Raw genomic sequence first — 19,992 nt, 5'->3', positions numbered from 1 at the left:
TTCCTGCTCTCTCCCTCTTTTTCTTCCTCTTTCTTCATCTCCTTCTCTCCTTTTTTTACTTTTCAACATCCTAATTCCTCACCTCTACTCAAAAAAAAAAAAAGAGAGCTTCATTATTGATGCAGTAGGCCTTATCTGTGTTTCCTATGAGCTGGAGGATGGGGAGAGTGGCATTGTTGGGCCCCACCACCATGTATGACACTTTGGGTGAGGACACCACACTGAACGTGTTCATAATCCTGTCTGGGTACTTCTCCCAGATCTTGTTGATGAGGAGGGTATGCATCCCAGACCCAGTTCCCCCACCCACGGGAGGCCTGGCCACTTTGCTGCTTTATTTTGTGTTTTCTAATATACTTCTGGATTCAATACACTGTTTCTTAATTTTATGTTCTGATACCTTTGTATTAGCTACTATATACCTAACAAATGTTTTATTTATTTAAAATGTTTAGATTAATAGAGGGCCAGGTAAGGTGGCTCACACTTGTAATCCCAAAACTTTGGGAGGTAGAGGTGGGTGGATCACGAGGTCAGGAGTTTGAGAACAGCCTGACAAACATGGTAAAACCATGTCTCTACTAAAAATACAAAAACTGGCTGAGTGTGGTGGCAAGCGCCTGTAATCCCAGCTACTCAGGAGGCTGAGACAGGAGAAATGCTTTAGCCTGGGAGGTGGAGGTTGCAGGGAGCTGAGATTGCACCTTCAGAGGTGTTGGGGTCAAATATAAACATTCTCTGGCTCCTCCTATGCTCTTTTGGGCCTTGAAAGTGGGTTAGGAAAAACTGTTCCAAGAGTGAGCATGTCAAGCATTGATGAAAGGGAAGGGAGGATAAAAGAAAAGTTGAACAAATTAAATCCTAGGTTAATTTAGAGTTACTCTGGGTTCTGTGAAATCAGTTCAGGTTTCAGTAAGCAATAACCCTCCTGACAAAAAAAAAGAAGGAAAAGGAAATAAACCATTCTGACTTCTGATGTTTGATGATAAACCACAACTATTTGCGTTTACCCCTTCCACAAAGAAATGAAGCAATTTTGGAAGACATCCCAAGAGATTCAGAAGAACAAGGCAAGGTAAGTGCTGTGGTTTGAATGCCTCCAAAACTCATGTTGAAGTTTGCCATTGTGATGGCATTAAGAGGTGAGACCTGGCCCGGCACAGTGGCTCATTCTGTAATCCCAGCACTTTGGAAGGTTGAGGTGGGTGGATCACCTGAGGTCAGGAATTTAAGAACAGCCTGGCCAACACCCATCTCTACTAAAAACACAAAAATTACCCAGGCGTGATCTTGGGCACCTGTAATCCCAGCTACCTGGGTGGCTGAAGCAGTAGAATCACTTGAATCCTAGAGGTGAAGTTTGCAGTTAGCCAAGATCATGCCATTGCACTCCAGCCGGAGGGAAACAAAAGCAAAACTCCATCTAAAAGAAAAGAGAAGGGGAGGAGAGGGGAGGGGAGGGGAGAAGAAAAGGAAAGAATAGAAGAGATAGGGCCTTTAAGAGTTGATTAGGTCATGAGGCCTCTGCCCTCATGAATGGATTAATGTTGGTATCTGGAAAGTAGGTTGGGTTATTCAGGGAGTGGGCTTCTGATAAAAGGTGAGTTGTTTCCATCCACTCTCTGTCCTGTGCACGCTTGTCCCTCTGCTATGGTATGGCACTGCAAGAAGGCCCTCACAAGTTGTGGTCGCTTGATCTTAGACTCCTCAGCCTCCAAGCCAAAAAACTTCTATTCTTTTTTCTATTTTCCTTTTTTTTTTGTTTTTTTTGGATGAAGTCTCACTCTGTCACCCAGGCTGCAGTGCAGTGGCTTGATCTTGGCTCATTGCAACCTCTACCTCCCAGCTTCAAGCGGTTCTCCTGCCTCAGACTCCTGAGTAGCTGGGATTACAGGTGTGCACTAGCACGACCAGCTAATTGATACCTTACCAACCAAAAAGCAGCGTAGGACCACACAAATTCACAGCTGAATTCTACCAGATGTACAAATAACAGCTAGATACCTTCTTGCTGAAATTATTCACAAAACTTGAGGAGAAGGGACTGCTCCCTGACACAGTCTTGGGAGCCAGCATCCTCCTACCAATACCTGGCAAAGACAGAACAAGAGAAGAAAACTTCAGGCTGGTATCTTTGAAGGACGTTAATGCAAAAACCTCAACCTTAACAAAATACTGGCAAACTGAATCCAGCAGCACATCAAAAAGTTTATCCACCATGATCAAGTAGCCTTTATCCCCAGGATGCAAAGTTAGTTCAACATATGGAAATCAATAAATGTGATTTATCACATAAACAGAACTAAAGACAAAAACAACATTATTATCTAAATAGATGCAGAAAAGGCCTTCAATAAAATTCAAAAATGCTTCGTAATTAAATCTCTCAATAAACTAGATATTGAAGGAACATGCCTCAAAATAGTAGCCATATATAACAAATGCACAGCCAATATCATACTGAATTGGCAAAAGTTGGAAGGATTCCCTTGAAAACTGGCACAAGACAAGGATGCCTTCTCTCACCATTCCTGTTCAACATAGTATTGGAAGTCCTGGCCAGGGCAATCAGGCAAGAGAAAAAAATAATGGGCATGCAAATAGAAAGACAGGAAGTCAAACTATCCCTGTTTCTCAATAAAAATAAAAATAAAAATAAATAAAAGGTATAGTATACCATGTAGAACAACTGGCTTACATTTCTTTAGACCAAGGAACACACTTTATAGCCCATAGTGTCCAACAGAGAGAAAAGAGATATCACACAAAAGGATAACAAATGGGAGAGTGCTCTGGCATGGTGGAAAGTGAGTAGGGATGTGAGCAGGGTTGGTGGGGAGTGGGAAGGGGATTAGCAGTATGGAGGTTCTACTTAAAATTCTGGACCTCACTAGTATGTTTTAAGGATCCTTTTTGCTAAGATGCCTTCTAAAAGAACTTGGAACTTTTCATGCATCCTGTGGTAGATATCTTTCTGCAGATGTGCAGCTGTTACCACAATGCCAGGGTTTCAGCCGGAGTCCTGCTCACAGTGCAGAAAGCTAGTGACTGAGAGGGGAGTATTGCTAGAGAAGAGCTTAACTGGGTGCTGCAGCCATGGAAGTGGAAGATCAATCTCCAATTCACAAGCCCTGAACAACTAAAACTAGGAAAGGAATGCAACCATGTGAGGGAAAACAGGAACACAGGAGGGATAAGGAAGCAGTCACAATGAATGAGGGCCAGGCATCTCACTGTCTGGAGCTGATGGGCTGGTGAGTCCAGGTCTTTAATACTTCTTGGGAGGCCTGGAGGTCTTTTGCTGAGGAGGATCTCAGCTAAAACAAGTATAGCTTTTCCAGCTCTTAGATCAGAAGGGTAAGTTTCTAATTTTTTTTTTAAGATGGAGTCTTGCTCTGTTGGCCAGGTTAGAGTGCAGTGCTGTGATCTCAGTTCACTGCAACCTCCACCTCCTGGGTTCAAGCAATTCTCCTGCCACAGCCTCCCAAGCAGATGGTCTTGATCTCTTGATCACAGGTGACTCACCCACCTCAGCCTCCCAAAGTGCTGGGATTACAGATGTGAGCCACCACGACCAGTCATAAGATTCTAATTTAAAAAAAAAAAACCTCCCTATGAGACTGTTAGATCAGTTTCAGAGCAAGTCAGGTGGATGTCAGTTGCCAGGTGTAGGCTCTGGCATCAACTATAAATTTATGCCCATTATTCTGTTTCTAAAACACACATAAACCTTTGCAATTTTTAATAGACTAGGTTTCTCCATGTTGTTCAGGTTGTTCTCCAACTCCTGACCTCATGATCTGCTTGCTTCAGCCTCCCAAAGTGCTGGGATTACAGGCATGAGCTATCATGCCTGGCCCTTTACATATTTTTATAAAACATAACTAGAGGCCTGGTGTGGTAGCTCACACCTGTAATCCCAGCACTTTGGGAGGCTGAGGTGGGTGGATCATGAGGTCAGGATTTCAAGACCAGCCTGGTTAATACAGTGAAACCCCATCTCTATTAAAAATGCAAAAACTATGTGGAGAAATAGGAACACTTTTACACTGTTGGTGGGAGTGTAAATTAGTTCAACCATTGTGGAAGACAGTGTGGTGATTGATTCCTCAAGGACCTAGAAATAGAAATTCCATTTGACCCAGCAATCCCATTACTGGGTATATATCCAGAGGATTATAAATCGTTCTACTATAAGGACACATGCACACGAATGTTTGTTGCAGCACTGTTTACAATAGCAAAGACCTGGAACCAACCCAAATGCCCATCAATGACAGACTGGACAGGGGAAATGTGGCACACATACACCATGGAATACTATGCAGCCATGAAAAACAATGGGTTCGTGTCCTTTGTGGAGACATGAATGAACCTGGAAACCATCATTCTCAGCAAACTGACACAAGAACAGAAAATCAAATGCTGCATATTCTCACTCATAGGTGGGTGTCGAACAATGAGAACACATAGACACAGGGAGGGCAGCATCACACACCAGGGTCTTTCAGGGGGAAATAGGTGAGGGACAGCGGGGGGTGGGAATTGGGGAGAGATAGCATGGGAAGAAATGCCAGATATAGGTGATGGGGAGGAAGGCAGCAAATCACACTGCCATGTGTGTACCTATGCAACAATCTAGCATGTTTTTCACATGTCCCCAAAACCTAAAATGAAATTTTAAAAAAACTGCAAAAACTAGCCCAGTGTGGTGGCACATGCCTATAGTCCCAGCTACGTGGGAGACTGAAGCAGAAGAATCACTTGAACCTGGGAGGCAGTGGTTGCGATGACTTGAGATCAGATCACTGCACTCCAGCCCAGGTGACAGAGGAAGACTCTGTCTCAAATAAATAAAATAAAACAAAAATAAAATAGATATCTAGATAAAACAAAACACTAATTTTTTTTTTTAAGAAACACCATATTTTCCAGCTATCTAGGAAAATAATTCTAACTACTTGGGGATTAATAGGTAACATTTCATTTTAAAAATGTTTCTCTTGGCTGGGCATGGGGGCTCATACCTGCACTCCTAGCACTTTGGGAGGCTAAGGGAGGAGGATCCCTTGAGATCAGGAGTTCAAGACCAGCCTGGGCAACATAGTAAGATCTTGCCTCTAAGAAAAAAAAATTTTTTTTGAGATGAAGTCTCAGTCTGTCACCCAGGCTGGAGTGCGGTGATGTGATCTTGGTTCACTGCAACCTCCACCTCCCAGATTCAAGTGATTCTCCTGCCTCAGCCTCTATAGTACCTGGAACTACAGGTGCCCACCACCAAGCTGGCCAGGCTGGTCTCAAACTCCTGAACTTCTGTCCCCTGGGCTGGAATGCAGTGGCACGATCTTGGCTCACTGCAACTTCTGCCTCCCTGGTTCAAGTGATTCTTCTACCTCAGCCTCCTGAATATCTAAGATTCCAGTTGCACACTACCACACCAGGCTAATTTTTATATATTTTTAGTAGACACTGGGTATCACCATGTTGGTCAGGCTGGTCTCAAACTCCTGACCTTGTGATTGTTTGGTAGAAAGTCCCACCATCTTTCCCCCAGGTTTCTTGCCCCCACCCTCCCCCCAGGCTTCCTGCTGCCCTGAGAAATGCCCGCCAAGCCTGCTCTGTTCTGCCCAGCAACAACAAGCAGCCAATCATCGCAGCAGGAAAGCCCGCCAAGCCTCGGCCTATCCTGAACAGACACGTAACCCTCTGAGCCACCTCAGCAGTCTGCCCAGAGACGAACAGCCTATCCTAAGCTCCTACGACACTCCGCCAGCCCTGTGTCCACGCCCTGTCCACCCCCCCATAAAACCCTCCTACCCCAGCTGCGCAGTCGCAGCCAGCCCCGATCTCCTTCCTTTCCTGGCCTGCCCGCTGGTCCCAATAAACCTGAACTCGGCTTACAACTCTCGAGCTGTTATTTGGGGTCAGGTACCGGGCAGGGGTCTACAAGGGGGTCGCACATATGGTGCCGAAACCCGGGACGGAGGGTCGCTAGACCCCCTAGTGACCCCCTCCCTCCAGCGACCTCCCCAGCCCTCCTCCAATTCGGCCTCAGCACTCCGGACCAGGTAAGTCCTGTTTCTTACCTTCTCCTTCCGTGGTGCATGTGGCAAAGGCCCTTCCTCTCAGTCCCAATCCATGGATCCCTCACCAAGCGCCGGCCAGCCCGAGCAGGATCCCCCAACCAGGCTCCAGGAGCCTTGGGTTGGCAGACAAGGGACGCCTTCTCTGACCCACCCAATCCAAAACCATTAAATAGGAACGATCAGACAGGGGACGCCTTCTCTGGTCTTTCCTATCCACCTTCCTCTGGGGAAGCTGGTGGGTTGGAGGGACACCTCCCCCCACACTACCCCAGCCCACTCGGATACTGTTCCGAGCTCAGATACTGTTCTGAGATCCCCCTCGGCTGGCAGGAACCCTTTGCCGCATGCATCATGGGGAGCGTGGAGTCCAAAATTCCTAAAAACACCCCACTAGGTTGTTTACTTCTCGACTTTACCCGCTTGGGCTACTCCCAAAACCCTTAGGCGAAAGAAGCTTATCTTCCTCTCCCAGGTGGCCTGGCCCCAGTATCAGCTCGATAACAGGTCGCATTGGCCTCCCACTGGCACTTTCGATTTCAATGTGCTCCGCGACCTAGATAACTTCTGCTGCCGAACTGGCAAAGATAAGGAAGTGCCCTATGTTCAGGCTTTTTGGGACCTGCGTTCCCATCCTGACCTCTGCTCTTCTTGCTCTACTCACCAAGTTCTTTTAGCCTGAACTCCCCCACCGCAGACTCCTACCTCCCCAACCAAGCCACCTCCCTATACTCTACAGGAAGAGATGCCTGACCATTTGTCTTCCCCCTTTGTTCCCACTCCGGAAGTCCACTACCTCTCCCCCTCCCTACTCCTCACCGGAGGATCTGCCTGAACATCTATCCTCTCCTGCCAATCTCAGCAACCAGTCGCCATCAACGGCACGCTCTTCCTCTGCTCCCTCTGCACCTCCTACCTCGGAGGCCATGCCTCGCTCTTCCTCTACTCCCTCTGAGCCCCCTCCCTCAGAGGCTGCACTTCCTCTTGCCTCTCCGGTGGCGGCCCACACCCGCTCTCACCAGCCAGCTATCCTGGCCCCACTGCGAGAAGTAGCAGGCACAGAAGGTTTAATCAGGGTCCATGTTCCTTTCTCACTCCAAGACCTGTCCCAAATTGAGAAACGTTTAGGATCCTTCTCAGCCGACCCGTCCACCTATATTAAGGAATTCCAATACCTCACTCAAGCCTACAGCCTCACTTGGCATGATATTCGCATTATCTGTTCCTCCACCCTCACAGTGGAGGAGCACGAGCGCATCCTCGCTGCAGCCAGAAACCAAGCAGATAAAGACCATGCTATAGATAACCAGATCCCCCTAGGCCCCGAAGCAATCCCAGGTGAAGACCCCCAATGGGACTATCAGGCTAATTGAGGGTCTGATATACCCAAGAGGGACCACATGATCAGATACCTCCTCAGGGGAATGGATGCTGTATCTAACAAAGTTGTAAACTATGATAAACTGAGAGAAATCACCCAACTACCTGATGAGAACCCCGCCCTCTTTCTCGCCCGCTTGTAAGAAGCCCTAGTGCGGTATACTCGACTAGATCCAGCCCCTCAAAACGGGGCCACTGTATTAGCCACCCATTTTATCTCCCAATCAGCACCCGACATAAGAAAGAAACTAAAGAAAGAAGAGGGGCCAGAGACTCCCATCCAAGACCTGGTAAAAATGGCCTTTAAAGTATTCAATGCCAGGGAAGATGCAGCTGAGGCTGCCCGCCAAACTCACATGAAGCAGAAGGCTGCCCTCCAGACCCAAGCCCTAGTGGTGGCTCTAAGGCCGGCAGGGAACCAGAAGCCCAAGGCCGAAACCCATGCCCCTCCAGGAGCATGTTTTAAATGTGGAAAGGAAGGACACTGGTCCCGAGCCTGTCCACAACCACGGCCACCAGCTAAGCCTTGCCCTATCTGTCGGCTCCTGGGACACTGGAAGTCAGACTGCCCCAGCTTCCCCAGGGTGCCAGTTCCTCAAAACAGACACACTGGCGTTACGCAGCCGGCAGTCACCCTCAGTAGGGAGGAGCCTGCTTGCCAGGAGCCGACCTCCGAGGGAACTCCATTCCCCAGGCTATTAGGGCTGCTAGATGACTAGCGGGGCCCTGGCTTTCTGACTCTGGTTACCCTTGCCGAGCCTAGGGTCACAAGACATGGGGGCTACCTCCTCCACTCTTCCTTCTCATTCTGGCCATCTCACCCCTTCCCAGGTCTCGGTCATGGGAATCGACGGGACCCCGAGTATCCCCTACCAAACCCCACCACTCATGCGCTCATATAACTCTACTCCATTTACCCACTCTTTTTAGTAATCCCCACCTGCCCAGTTCCCCTTCTGGGGCGAGAATCCTTTCAAAGCTGAAGGCCGTCATAACCTTCCCCACCGCCAGCCCACACAGCCTCTTTCTCCTAGCCCTCAATACTCTGCCTCAGAATTCCAGACCCTCCAGTCTACCCCCGGGGTACGGTTCAAGGATGACTGGGCCTTCAAGCATAACCTCCTCATCCTCCCCAAAAAGCAAAGGTACCAGATAATCCAAGACATTCATAATTCACTCCACATTGGGCCTAAAGCCTTATACCGGTTCCTCAACCCACTTTTTCACCCTCACCATCTCCTCAGTACCATACAGGAAGTCCAGTCCTCCTGTACTGTCTGCACAAAAACTAATTCCCAGGGTTCCTGTCATCCTCGGCGCCAGCTTTATCAGCTACACGGGTTCCTACCTGGCCAAGACTGGCAAATTGATTTCACCCATATGCCAAAGCATAAACAGTACCGGTATCTGCTAACCATTGTTGACACTTTTTCAGGCTGGATTGAAGCTTACCCCACAGCCTCTGAGTCTGCCAGGACAGTAGCCACTCATCTCATTCAAGACATCATCCCACGCTTTGGACTCCCGGCTACCATACAGTCAGACAACGGCCCAGCCTTTATCTCCAAAGTCACTAATGCCGTTTCTACCTCTTTAGGAATTCAGTGGAAGCTACACGCCGCCTACCATCCTCAGTCCTCTGGTAAGGTGGAAAGGGCCAATGGCCTAATAAAGGAGCATCTGACCAAGCTCATGCTTGAGCTCTGCCAATCCTGGGTAACCTTGCTTCCTATCGCCCTCACCAGGTTGAGAACAAGCCCCCGGGGCCCATCACAGCTTAGCCCGTTTGAGCTGCTGTACGGTCGCCCCTTCCTACTTTCAACTCCCCCACCACCAGAGACCACTCCTCTAGAAAGCTACCTCCCCTACTTTACTCTCCTTCGCAGCCTTCTCCGAGAACTCGCCAACGCTTCTCTTCCCCAACCCACCCAGCCATCTGAAAATACACAGAAAGTCTCCCCCGGGGACTCAGTTCTTATGAGAGAGAGGTCCCTCTCCCCAAAGCCCCTCGCCCCCAAGTGGGAAGGACCATACACAGTCCTCCTTACCACTTCATCAGCTATAAGAGTTGCTGAAATCCCATCTTGGGTCCACCTGTCTCGGGTAAAAAAGGCCCCTCATGGACCCTCCTTATGCTGGAAGGCTGTTCCTACTGGCCCTTTATCTGTCAAACTTACCAGGGCCTAGCAGCCACACCCCCTACAGATGGAGATTCTTCCTAACTGAAAACTATACCAAAACCACCTTCATCTGTAATACCCCTCCATACAGCCACAACCATCTTCTTACAACTTCCGACTGCCCCGCAGCCGGATGCCAAAGGGCCATATATCTGAACTTCACCAAATTCCATAACATCCATACTGATATACCTCTCATGTGCTTCAACCATGACCAACCATCAGGAGCATGCAATAATACTCCTTGGCGCTCCTGCATGGGATGTACTTGGATGAACTGTCGACTACATATAGCCGTCAAGTCCACAGTACCTGCCCGATCTCAGCTCAAAATCATCCCAGACATAGATGGAGAAGGAAACACCATTATCGGTTCTACACGGTATTCCATTCTCATACCTGACCCCTGGGACAACCGGTGGAAAAGCCCCCAGAAAGCTGCCGTGTATGACCACAAAGATACCAAATATCCCTCTTCCCACCTGTACATCTGGTGGGCATACGTACGTACAGTCCACCAAGTCCACTCTGATATTAGCCTACAAGAAAAATCTCTGAATGACCAATTGCAACCACATTCGTCTCCGTTTTCCTGGTTAACTTTTCTCCAAGAAGGAATCAAGTTAGCTAACCTCTCAGGACTAACTGACCTAACTTCATGCCTCATGTGTGCCTTCTTAGGACAGACTCCCTTCGTTGCAGTCCCTTACCCCATCCCTCTCAACCTTTCAGCCTCAACTTCTTCCTTCTCCCCCATCAGGGAAGTCGATCTCTACACTCCACCTGATTTTGAACAGCTACCTGTGTGCTATTCCCTAGGCCGAAACTTCCCTAGCTGTAACAGAACTATACGGGTAACCACTAATATAACAGCCCCACGAGGAATGTTTTTTTGGTGTAACAGGACCTTAACAAAAACTCTCTACATTGGCCTTTCCTCATCTCTTTTATGCCTCCCAGTAACCCTAGTCCCTCGACTCACTATATATTCTTCAGCCGAATTCCAGATGCTGCAAGCTCCCCATCGCCGCACCCGACGAGCTGCCTTCCTACCCATTGCCGTTGGAGTCTCCCTTGCTGGTTCAGCACTTGCAGCAGGATTAGGGGGAGGGGCACTAGTCCACTCTCACCTGGCCATAGCCCGACTGACCTCACAACTCCAAGCAGCTATTGATGACTCTTCTGAGTCTTTAGCATCACTCCAATGACAGATCAACTCAGTTGCCCAAGTTGCCTTGCAGAACCGAAGAGCCCTATACCTGCTCACTGCAGAACGAGGAGGGACCTGTATCTTCCTACAAGAAGAGTGCTGTTACTACATCAATGAATCCGGCCTAGTAGAAACCCGAATCGAGAGCCTCCAGAAACTCAAAACTAACCTGCAGAGTCAGAAGTTCTAGGCTGAAGCCATGGCATGGTGGTCTTCCTCTATGTATACCCTCTTGTCCCCATTGCTTGGGCCCCTAGTAGCCGTTTGCCTAATCTTACTTATTGCTCCTTGCTTTCTACAGTTCATACAGCGGCGCTTTCAAGAACTGACTCGAGTCACCATCCACCAGATGCTGCTCCAACCCTACCCTGAACGAGTGCAAGAAACAGACCTCTCCCTGAACATCCAGGCTCCTTAAGAAAAGAGACCTCTTCAGAACCCCCCGTCGACCCTTGTCAGCAGGAAGTAGCCAGATCGATTCCGCCGCCCTTTTTCCTTTTTAAGGAGTCGGGAATGTTTGGTAGAAAGTCCCACCATCTTTCCCAATAAACCTGAACTTGGCTTCCAACTCTCGAGCTGTTATTTGGGGTCGGGAACCGGGCAGGGGTCTACAAGGGGGTCGCACAGTGATCTGTCTGTCTAGGCCTCCCAAAGTTTTGGAATTACAGGCATGAGCCATTGTGCCCGGCCTATTTTTTGTTGTTGTTGTTGTTTTTGAGATGGAGTTGGGCTTGTTGTGCAGGCTGGAGTGCAATGGCACAATCTCAACTCACTGCAACATCCAATCCTCGGCCTCCCAAAGTGCTGGGATTACACTCATAAGCCAACATGCCCAGCCTCACATATATGTTTTTCAAAGCTCTTAACTCTTGGCATTATTTCTTTATTGACTTATTTTTTGGAGACAGGTCTCAGTCTGTCACCCAGGCTGGAGTGCATTGACACAATCTCAGTTCACTGCAACCTCCACTTCCTGGGTTAAAGTGATAATCTGACCTCAGCCTCCTGAGTAACTAAGATTACAGCCCATGCCACCATGCTCAGCTAAATTTTTTTTTTTAGTAGAGACCCAGTTTCTCCATTTTAGCCAGGCTAGTCTGGACCTTCTAACCTGAAGTAATCCACCCACCTCAGCCTCCCAATGTGCTGGGGATACAGGCATAAGCCACCACCCCCAGCCCATTCCTGCTATTATTTACATTGTATTTTTTTCTTATCAGACAATTAGAACATTTACATTTGCAATTGATATGTAGCTTGGTTTTGCAGTATAGCTTTCTGTTGTTCTTTATCAGGGAGTAGATTTCTCAAGTATTCCTCAGACAATTGGCAACCATGGCTTAGAATGCCTATGGGGTTGGTGCCTGATGGGCTGAGAGTAGGCATTGTCTGAATTAGATATTGGAGGTGATGACCCCTTACCCCCAGGCACCTTCTATTAAAATGACAGTAGTGGCCGGGGCGGTGGCTCAAGCCTGTAACCCCAGCACTTTGGGAAGCCTGGGCGGGTGGATCACGAGGTCAAGAGATCCAGACCATCCTGGTCAACATGGTGAACCCCCCGTCTCTACTAAAGATACAAAAAATTAGCTGAGCATGGTGGTGCGTGCCTGTAATCCCAGCTACTCGGGAAACTGAGGCAGGAGAATTGCCTGAACCCAGGAGGCAGAGGTTTCGGTGAGCTGAGATCGCGCCATTACACTTCAGCCTGGGTAACGAGGGAAACTCCATCTCAAAAAAATAAATAAATAAAAAATAAAATAAAATGACAGTGGTTAGTGTGATAGAGATAACTGCTATGAAATCTGCATCTTTGCCTCCAGCACAGGGCCCTGAAAAGAGTCATTGTTTAGTGAATGTTTACTGACTGGCTGAGATTCCTGCAAAAGCCTAACTGCTACAATGTTGTCAGGTGGATGGCTATGATGACTTTAAAGTTCGTGTAGAGTTCACAAACTCTATTCACATGTGCTACAGATAATTTTCAGAATTCAGAGCTGGACAGGGTGGCTCACACCCACAATTCTAGCATTTGGGGAGACCCAAGCAGGAAGATCATTTGAGTCTAGAAGTTTGAGACCAGCCTGGGCAGAATAGGGAGATGCCATCTATACATACACACACAAATTAACCAGGTGTGGTGATAGTATCTGAAGTCACAGCTACTCAGGAAGCTAAGGTGAGAGGACCACTTGAACCTGGAAGATCCAGGTCACAGTGAGTGGTGATTGTGCCACTGCATTCCAGTCTGGGCAACAGAGGGAGACCCTATCTCAAAAACTAAATAAACCATTGTATCTATATGTTGCTACCAAATTCTAATATTTGAACTCAGGACTCTTTTCATCAAATCCTCTGTTTACACCATCCAAAGATAATTTATTTGATGGAATGAAACCACTGTGAGTCCCCTGTGGTTCTAGGATACAGCACCTTTTAACACAGGTGCTTGTCCTGTGCACCTGGGTCTCTGGTTCAATAACAACTCCTCACTTAAGCTCTAGGGTCTGAGAAAAGGAGACAGTGTGAGCAGCTCTGATCGAGGATGAGTGCAAAGAAGTCAGAAATCTGAAGAGAATCAACCCAGGCTCTGACCTTTCCAGAGCATTCCCCCAGCTCTGCCCCGCCCACCTCCTCCCTGCTTTGTCTCTTGGTGTTCCCCCACCCCCAGGTGACAGGGGTGCTGTGCAGAGTAAATTCAGTCATTCCAAAATTTATTCTGAGTCAGTGCAGTCCATTCTCCACAGAAACTGAGTTTCTGTCTGAGTGACCTCCATGTGCTCATGTAGCACCAAAGGCCTTTTCAGTCACATTCAATTTTTGATTATGCATTTGGTAGCATTCCCACAAGAAGAGTTGGAAAGATTCCTCTGATTATGAAAATAATCTGTCTGGGTGCTGTGGCTCATGCAAGTAATCCCAGCACTTTGGGATGCAGAGGCAGGTAGCTCATGAGGTCAGGAGATTATCATCCTGGTCAATATGGTGAAACCTGGTATCTGCTAAAATACAAAATAAAAATTAGCTGGGTGTGGTGGCACTCTCCCATAGTCCCAGCTACTCAGGAGGCTAAGGCAGGGAAATCACTTGAACCTGGGAAGTTGCTATGAGTGGAGATAGAGCCACTGGACTCCAGCCTGGTGACAGAGCAAGACTCTGTCTCAAAAATAAATAAATAAATGAATAAATAAATATCTTAGGCCAGATGAGATAGCTCACCCCTGTAATCCCAACACTTTGGAAGGCCTAGGCAGGCAGATCATTTGAAGCCAGGAGTTCAAGACAAGCCTGGCCAACATGGTGAAACCTTGTCTCTACAAAAAATACAAAAACTAGCCAGGTGTGGTGACACACACCTGTAATGCCAGCTACTTGGGAGGTTGAGGCAGGAACCTGGGTGGCAGAGGTTGCAGTGAGTTGAGATGGCCCCACTGCACTCCAGCCTTGCTGACAGTGAGTGAGACTCTGTTTCAGAAAAAAAAAAAAGAAGAAGAAATAAAAGTAATCTTAGTTTTAGAAGATTTGGAGAATCCAAGGAAAGTAGAAGGAAGAAAATAAAATTATCTGTTAGTTCATGTCTGGGAGGAATTGTCAGGATTTTGTTGTAGACTCCTGTTGGATTTCTATTTAGTGATATGTAACAAGGCACCCTTCACTAAGATGTGAATGTACTGAACATTTTGTTCTAATCTTCCTTTTCACCTAAATGTATTATCAGTATTTTAGCATATCAGTCATTTTTTTCTACCATGTTTTGTTATTTTTTTATTTTTTGAGACAGGATCTTACTCTGTCACCCAGGCTGGAGTGCAGTGGCACAATCGCAGCTCACTGCAACCTCCACCTCACAGGTTCAAGTGATTCTCCTCCCTCAGCCTTCTGAATAGCTGGGACTACAGGGCCTGCCACCACACCCGGCTAATTTTCGTGTTTTTAGTAGAGACAGGGTTTCACCATATTGGCCAGAGTGGTCTCAAATTCTTGACCTCATGATCTGCCCACCTCAGACACTCCACTTTCGGGGATTAGAGTGAGCCACCATGCCCGACCCTAAACAACAGCATATTCACTTTGCAATTTTTTTTTGTTTTTGAGATAGAGTCTTACCATGTGGTTCAGGCTGGAGTGAATGAAGTACAATGGTGCAGTCTCTGGTGAATGTGTCATCAACCCCCTGGGCTGGAATGATCCTCCTATCTCAGCCTCCCTACTAGATGGGACTACAGGTGTGAGCCACATTGCCTAGTCTCACTTTGCAATCTTTTGGCTACAAGTGTAAAGCCCGTTCTTGGAGAGAGGGTCAACTCATTCCAGTTTTTTGTCTAAGCCATCCCTGTAATATCCAGTTTTGATTTCTATAGAATGGATGAATGAAGAAAGAATGTAAAAGATCTTTTTTTTTTTTGAGATGGAGTTTTGCTCTTGTTGCCCAGGCTGTAGTGCAATGGTGAGAGATCTTGGCTCACTGCACAACCTCTGCCTCTTGGGTTCAAGAAATTTTCCTGCCTCAGCCTTCTGAGTAGCTGGGATTACAGATGCACACCACCACGCCTGGCAAATGTTTGTATTTTTAGTAGAAACTTGGTTTCACCATGTTGGCCAGGCTGGTCTCAAACTCTTAACTTTAGGTAATCTGCCTCCCTTGGCTTTCTAAAGTACTGGGATTACTGGCGTGAGCCACAGCACCCAGCTCAGAATGTAAAAGAACTTCAAAGACACTTAATACAACCTCCTAGATCAGGTGCAAATATTTCCAGGCTAGGCCAGGTGTGGTGGCTCATACCTGTAATCCCAACATTTTGAGAGGCTGACAGGAGGATCTGAGGCAAGGAGTTGGACACCAGCCTTGCCAACAAAGCAAGATCCCCATCTTTATTTGAATGAAAGAAAAATTTCCAGCCTTTTTTTTTTTTTTTTTTTGATATGGAGTCTTGCTCTGTCACCCAGGCTGGAGTGCAGTGGCATGATCTCAGCTCACTGCAACTTCTGCCTCTGAGTTCAAGCAAGTCTTCTCACTCAGCCTCCCAAGTAGTTGGTGTTTGGAAAACTCTGCCCCTACCGCAAAATCTCTCTCTCTTTCCCTCCCCCACAAAGAGGCTCCCTTATCTCTCACTTTACATACCGGCCCTAGCCCTCCCGCAGCCCAGCTTCCCGCCCAGCAGTTCAAACTGACCAACAGTTGCCCACCACCTCGGCTTTTGGCTTCCCCACCCCCAGCCCTTCAGCCCCCTATAAATAACCCTGCCCCTCTGAGCGGCGCGGCCATTCTCCTCTTCCTCCCGGCTGGTCCGCCCGGAGGCTCTTTCCTCTCAATAAAGCCTGAACTTAAGGAATTTCCTCTAGCCTGCGGTCCGGTTTTTTCCGAACGAGCTCAGTCTTCCCGCAGAGGGTAGGTCGGACAAATGGTGCCGGAAACCCGGGACGGGAGCTGGGGCCGTTGGCCCGGCCACGGCCCCCCTCCCCTACCTACCCAACACTGGCCCTGCCACCTCCACGTTCCGATTAAGGTAAGCCAAGTTTTTCTTGCTTTGCCTTCCCCCGCTTCCCATCTCCTCTTCCTACGGCATGGTGCAGTTGCTCCCTCCGGCGTTCCGCACGGACTCCTTGCCTAGTCTCGGCCGAGCCAAGGTAGTCTTCCATTCCCGCTCCAGGAGCCTTCCGAGGGACAGCCGCCAGACGGGGGACGCCCCTCTGACCGCTTCCCTTTCCGTACTTAATTGTACTCCGGGGAATTTGCAATGAACGGGGACGCCTTTTCGTTGCATCTGCCCATCCGCGCCGGAGAGTCTGTAGCTGCGCCTGCCATGGGAAATTCGGAGTCCAAAATACCTCTGAGCACCCACCTTGGGTGCTTGCTGCGAATTTTACCAAATTGGGATATTCCCAAACCCTCAGAAAGAAAAAGCTTATTTTCCTGTCCCAGGTGGCTTGGCCCCAATACAAACTCAGTAACCAGTCACATTGGCCCCCGACTGGCACTTTTGATTTCAACACCCTCCGAGATCTCGACGATTTTTGTCGCCGCGCGGGCAAGGACAATGAAATTCCTTACGTCCAGGCTTTTTGGGACCTCCGTACCCACCCCGACCTATGTTCTTCCTGCTCCACCTACCAAATCCTCTTATCTCGAACCCCCCGTAAATCTTCCTCCACTACCTCTCCCCCTCCCTACTCCTCACCGGAGGATCTGCCTGAACATCTGTCCTCTCCTGCCAATCTCAGCAACCACTCGCCATCAATGGCACGCCCTTCCCCCACTCCCTCTGCACCTCCTACCTCAGAGGCCATGCCTCGCTCTCCCTCTACTCCCTCCGAGCCCCCTCCCTCAGAGGCTGCACTTCCTCTTGCCTCTCCGGTGGCGGCCCACACCCGCTCCCACCAGCCAGCTATCCTGGCCCCACTCCGAGAAGTAGCAGGCGCAGAAGGTTTAATCAGGGTCCATGTTCCTTTCTCACTCCAAGACCTGTCCCAAATTGAGAAACGTTTAGGATCCTTCTCAGCCAACCCGTCCACCTATATTAAAGAATTCCAATACCTCACTCAAACATAAGAAGCCCTAGTCCAGTACACTCGACTAGATCTAGCCTCCCATTTTATCTCCCAGTCAGCACCCGACATAAGAAAGAAACTAAAGAAAGCAGAAGAGGGGCCAGAGACTCCCATCCAAGACCTGGTAAAAATGGCCTTTAAAGTATTCAATGCCAGGGAAGATGCGGCTGAGGCTGCCCGCCAAACTCGCATGAAGCAGAAGGCTGCCCTCCAGACCCAAGCCCTAGTGGCGGCTCTAAGGCCGGCAGGGAACCAGAAGCCCAAGGCCGAAACCCATGCCCCTCCAGGGGCATGTTTCAAATGTGGAAAGGAAGGACACTGGTCCCGAGCCTGTCCACAACCACGGCCACCAACTAAGCCTTGCCCTATCTGTCGGCTCCCGGGACACTGGAAGTCAGACTGCCCCAGCTTCCCCAGGGTGCCGGTTCCTCAAAACAGACACACTGGTGTTACACAGCCGGCAGTCACCCTCAGTATGGAGGAGCCTGCTTGCCAGGAGCCGACCTCCGAGGGAGCTCCGTTCCCCAGTCTACTAGGGCTGCTAGATGACTAGCGGGGCCCTGGCTTTCCGACTCCGGTTACCCTCGCCGAGCCTAGGGTCACAAGACATGGGGGCTACCTACTCCGCACTTCCTTCTTATTCTGGCCATCTCACCCCTTCCCAGGTCTTAGTCATGGGAATCGATGGGACCCCGAGTATCCCCTACCAAACCCCACCACTCATGTGCTCATATAACTCCACTCCATTCACCCACTCCTTTTTAGTAATCCCCACCTGCCCAGTTCCCCTTCTGGGGCGAGACATCCTTTCAAAGCTGAAGGCCGTCATAACCTTCCCCACCGCCAGCCCACATAGCCTTTTTCTCCTAGCCCTCAATACTCTGCCTCGGAACTCCAGGCCCTCCAGTCTACCCCCGGGGTACGGTTCAAGGATGACTGGGCCTTCAAGCATAACCTCCTCATCCTCCCTGAAAAGCAAAGGTACCAGATAATCCAAGACATCCACAATTCACTCTATATTGGGCCTAAAGCCTTATACCGATTCCTCAACCCACTTTTTCACCCTCACCATCTCCTCAGTACCATACAGGAAGTCCAGTCCTCATGTACTGTCTGCGCAAAAACTAATTCCCAGGGTTCCTGTCATCCCCGGCGCCAGCTTCATCAGCTACGCGGGTTCCTACCTGGCCAAGACTGGCAAATTGATTTCACCTATATGCCAAAGCACAAACAGTACCGGTATCTGCTAACCATTGTTGACACTTTTTCAGGCTGGATTGAAGCTTACCCCACAGCCTCTGAGTCTGCCGGGACAGTAGCCACTCATCTCATTCAAGACATCATCCCACGCTTTGGACTCCCACCTACCATACAGTCAGACAATGGCCTAGCCTTTATCTCCAAAGTCACTAATGCCGTTTCTACCTCTCTAGGAATTCAGTAGAAGCTACATGCTGCCTACCATCCCCAGTCCTCTGGTAAGGTAGAACGGGCCAATGGCCTAATAAAGGAGCATCTGACCAAGCTCATGCTTGAGCTCCGCCAATCCTGGGTAACCTTACTTCCTATCGCCCTCACCAGAGTAAGAGCAAGCCCCCGGGGCCCATCACAGCTTAGCCCATTTGAGCTGCTGTATGGTTGCCCCTTCCTGCTTTCAACTCCCCCACCGCCAGAGACTACTCCTCTAGACAGCTACCTCCCCTACTTTACTCAGGATTAGGAGGAGGGGCACTAGTCCACTCTCACCTGGCCATAGCCTGACTGACCTCACAACTCCAAGCGGCTATTGATGACTCTACTGAGTCTTTAGCATCACTCCAACGACAGATCACCTCAGTTGCCCAAGTTGCCTTGCAGAACCGAAGAGCCCTGGACCTGCTCACTGCTGAATGAGGAGGGACCTGTATCTTCCTACAGGAAGAGTGCTGTTACTACATCAATAAATCCGGCCTAGTAGAAACCCGAATCGAGAGCCTCCAGAAACTCAAAACTAACCTGCAGAGTCAGAAGTTCTCGGCTGAAGCCACGGCATGTTCCTATAGCGGCGCTTTCAAGAACTGACTCGAGTCACCATCCACCAGATGCTGCTCCAACCCTACCCTGAACGAGTGCAAGAAACAGACCTCTGCCCGAACATCCAGGCTCATTAAGAAAAGAGACCTCTTCAGAACCCCCATCGACCCTTGTCAGCAGGAAGTAGCTAGAGAGACAACCGACGCCCCTGACCCCCTCTTTTTCTTTTCTTTAAGGAGTCGGGAATGTTTGGAAAACTCTGCCCCTACCGCAAAATCTCTCTCTCTTTCCCTCCCCCACAAAGAGGCTCCCTTATCTCTCACTTTACATACCGGCCCTAGCCCTCCCGCAGCCCAGCTTCCCGCCCAGCAGTTCAAACTGACCAACAGTTGCCCACCACCTCGGCTTTTGGCTTCCCCACCCCCAGCCCTTCAGCCCCCTATAAATAACCCTGCCCCTCTGAGCGGCGCGGCCATTCTCCTCTTCCTCCCGGCTGGTCCGCCCGGAGGCTCTTTCCTCTCAATAAAGCCTGAACTTAAGGAATTTCCTCTAGCCTGCGGTCCGGTTTTTTCCGAAC

The 19,992-nt window shown here is 49.0% G+C and overlaps 1 protein-coding gene and 1 pseudogene across 7 annotated transcripts in view; both read right to left on the bottom strand.

Moving 5' to 3' along the window:
• The window catches only part of LOC103788745 (tubulin beta-4B chain-like), a 105,102-nt pseudogene extending 104,816 nt beyond the window's left edge, over window positions 1–286 (bottom strand). The window contains exon 1 of the transcript XR_013528465.1: window positions 112–286. The product of XR_013528465.1 is annotated as a tubulin beta-4B chain-like (transcript). The remainder of the gene's footprint in view (window positions 1–111) is intronic.
• A 1,668-nt stretch (window positions 287–1,954) lies between these two features.
• The window catches only part of LOC144579887 (uncharacterized), a 291,251-nt gene continuing 273,213 nt past the window's right edge, over window positions 1,955–19,992 (bottom strand). For all 6 annotated transcript variants that reach the window (XM_078353943.1, XM_078353940.1, XM_078353939.1 and 3 more), the window contains one exon: window positions 1,955–2,090. In XM_078353943.1, the coding sequence (XP_078210069.1) occupies window positions 2,081–2,090 (10 nt within the window). In that variant the 3' untranslated portion in view covers window positions 1,955–2,080. The remainder of the gene's footprint in view (window positions 2,091–19,992) is intronic.

This window comes from Callithrix jacchus, chromosome 17 (assembly GCF_049354715.1).
Source record: "Callithrix jacchus isolate 240 chromosome 17, calJac240_pri, whole genome shotgun sequence".
Classification (NCBI taxonomy): Eukaryota; Metazoa; Chordata; class Mammalia; order Primates; family Cebidae; genus Callithrix; species Callithrix jacchus.
Note: the sequence above shows the minus strand (reverse complement) of the source record. Positions and strands in the feature narration are given on the sequence as shown.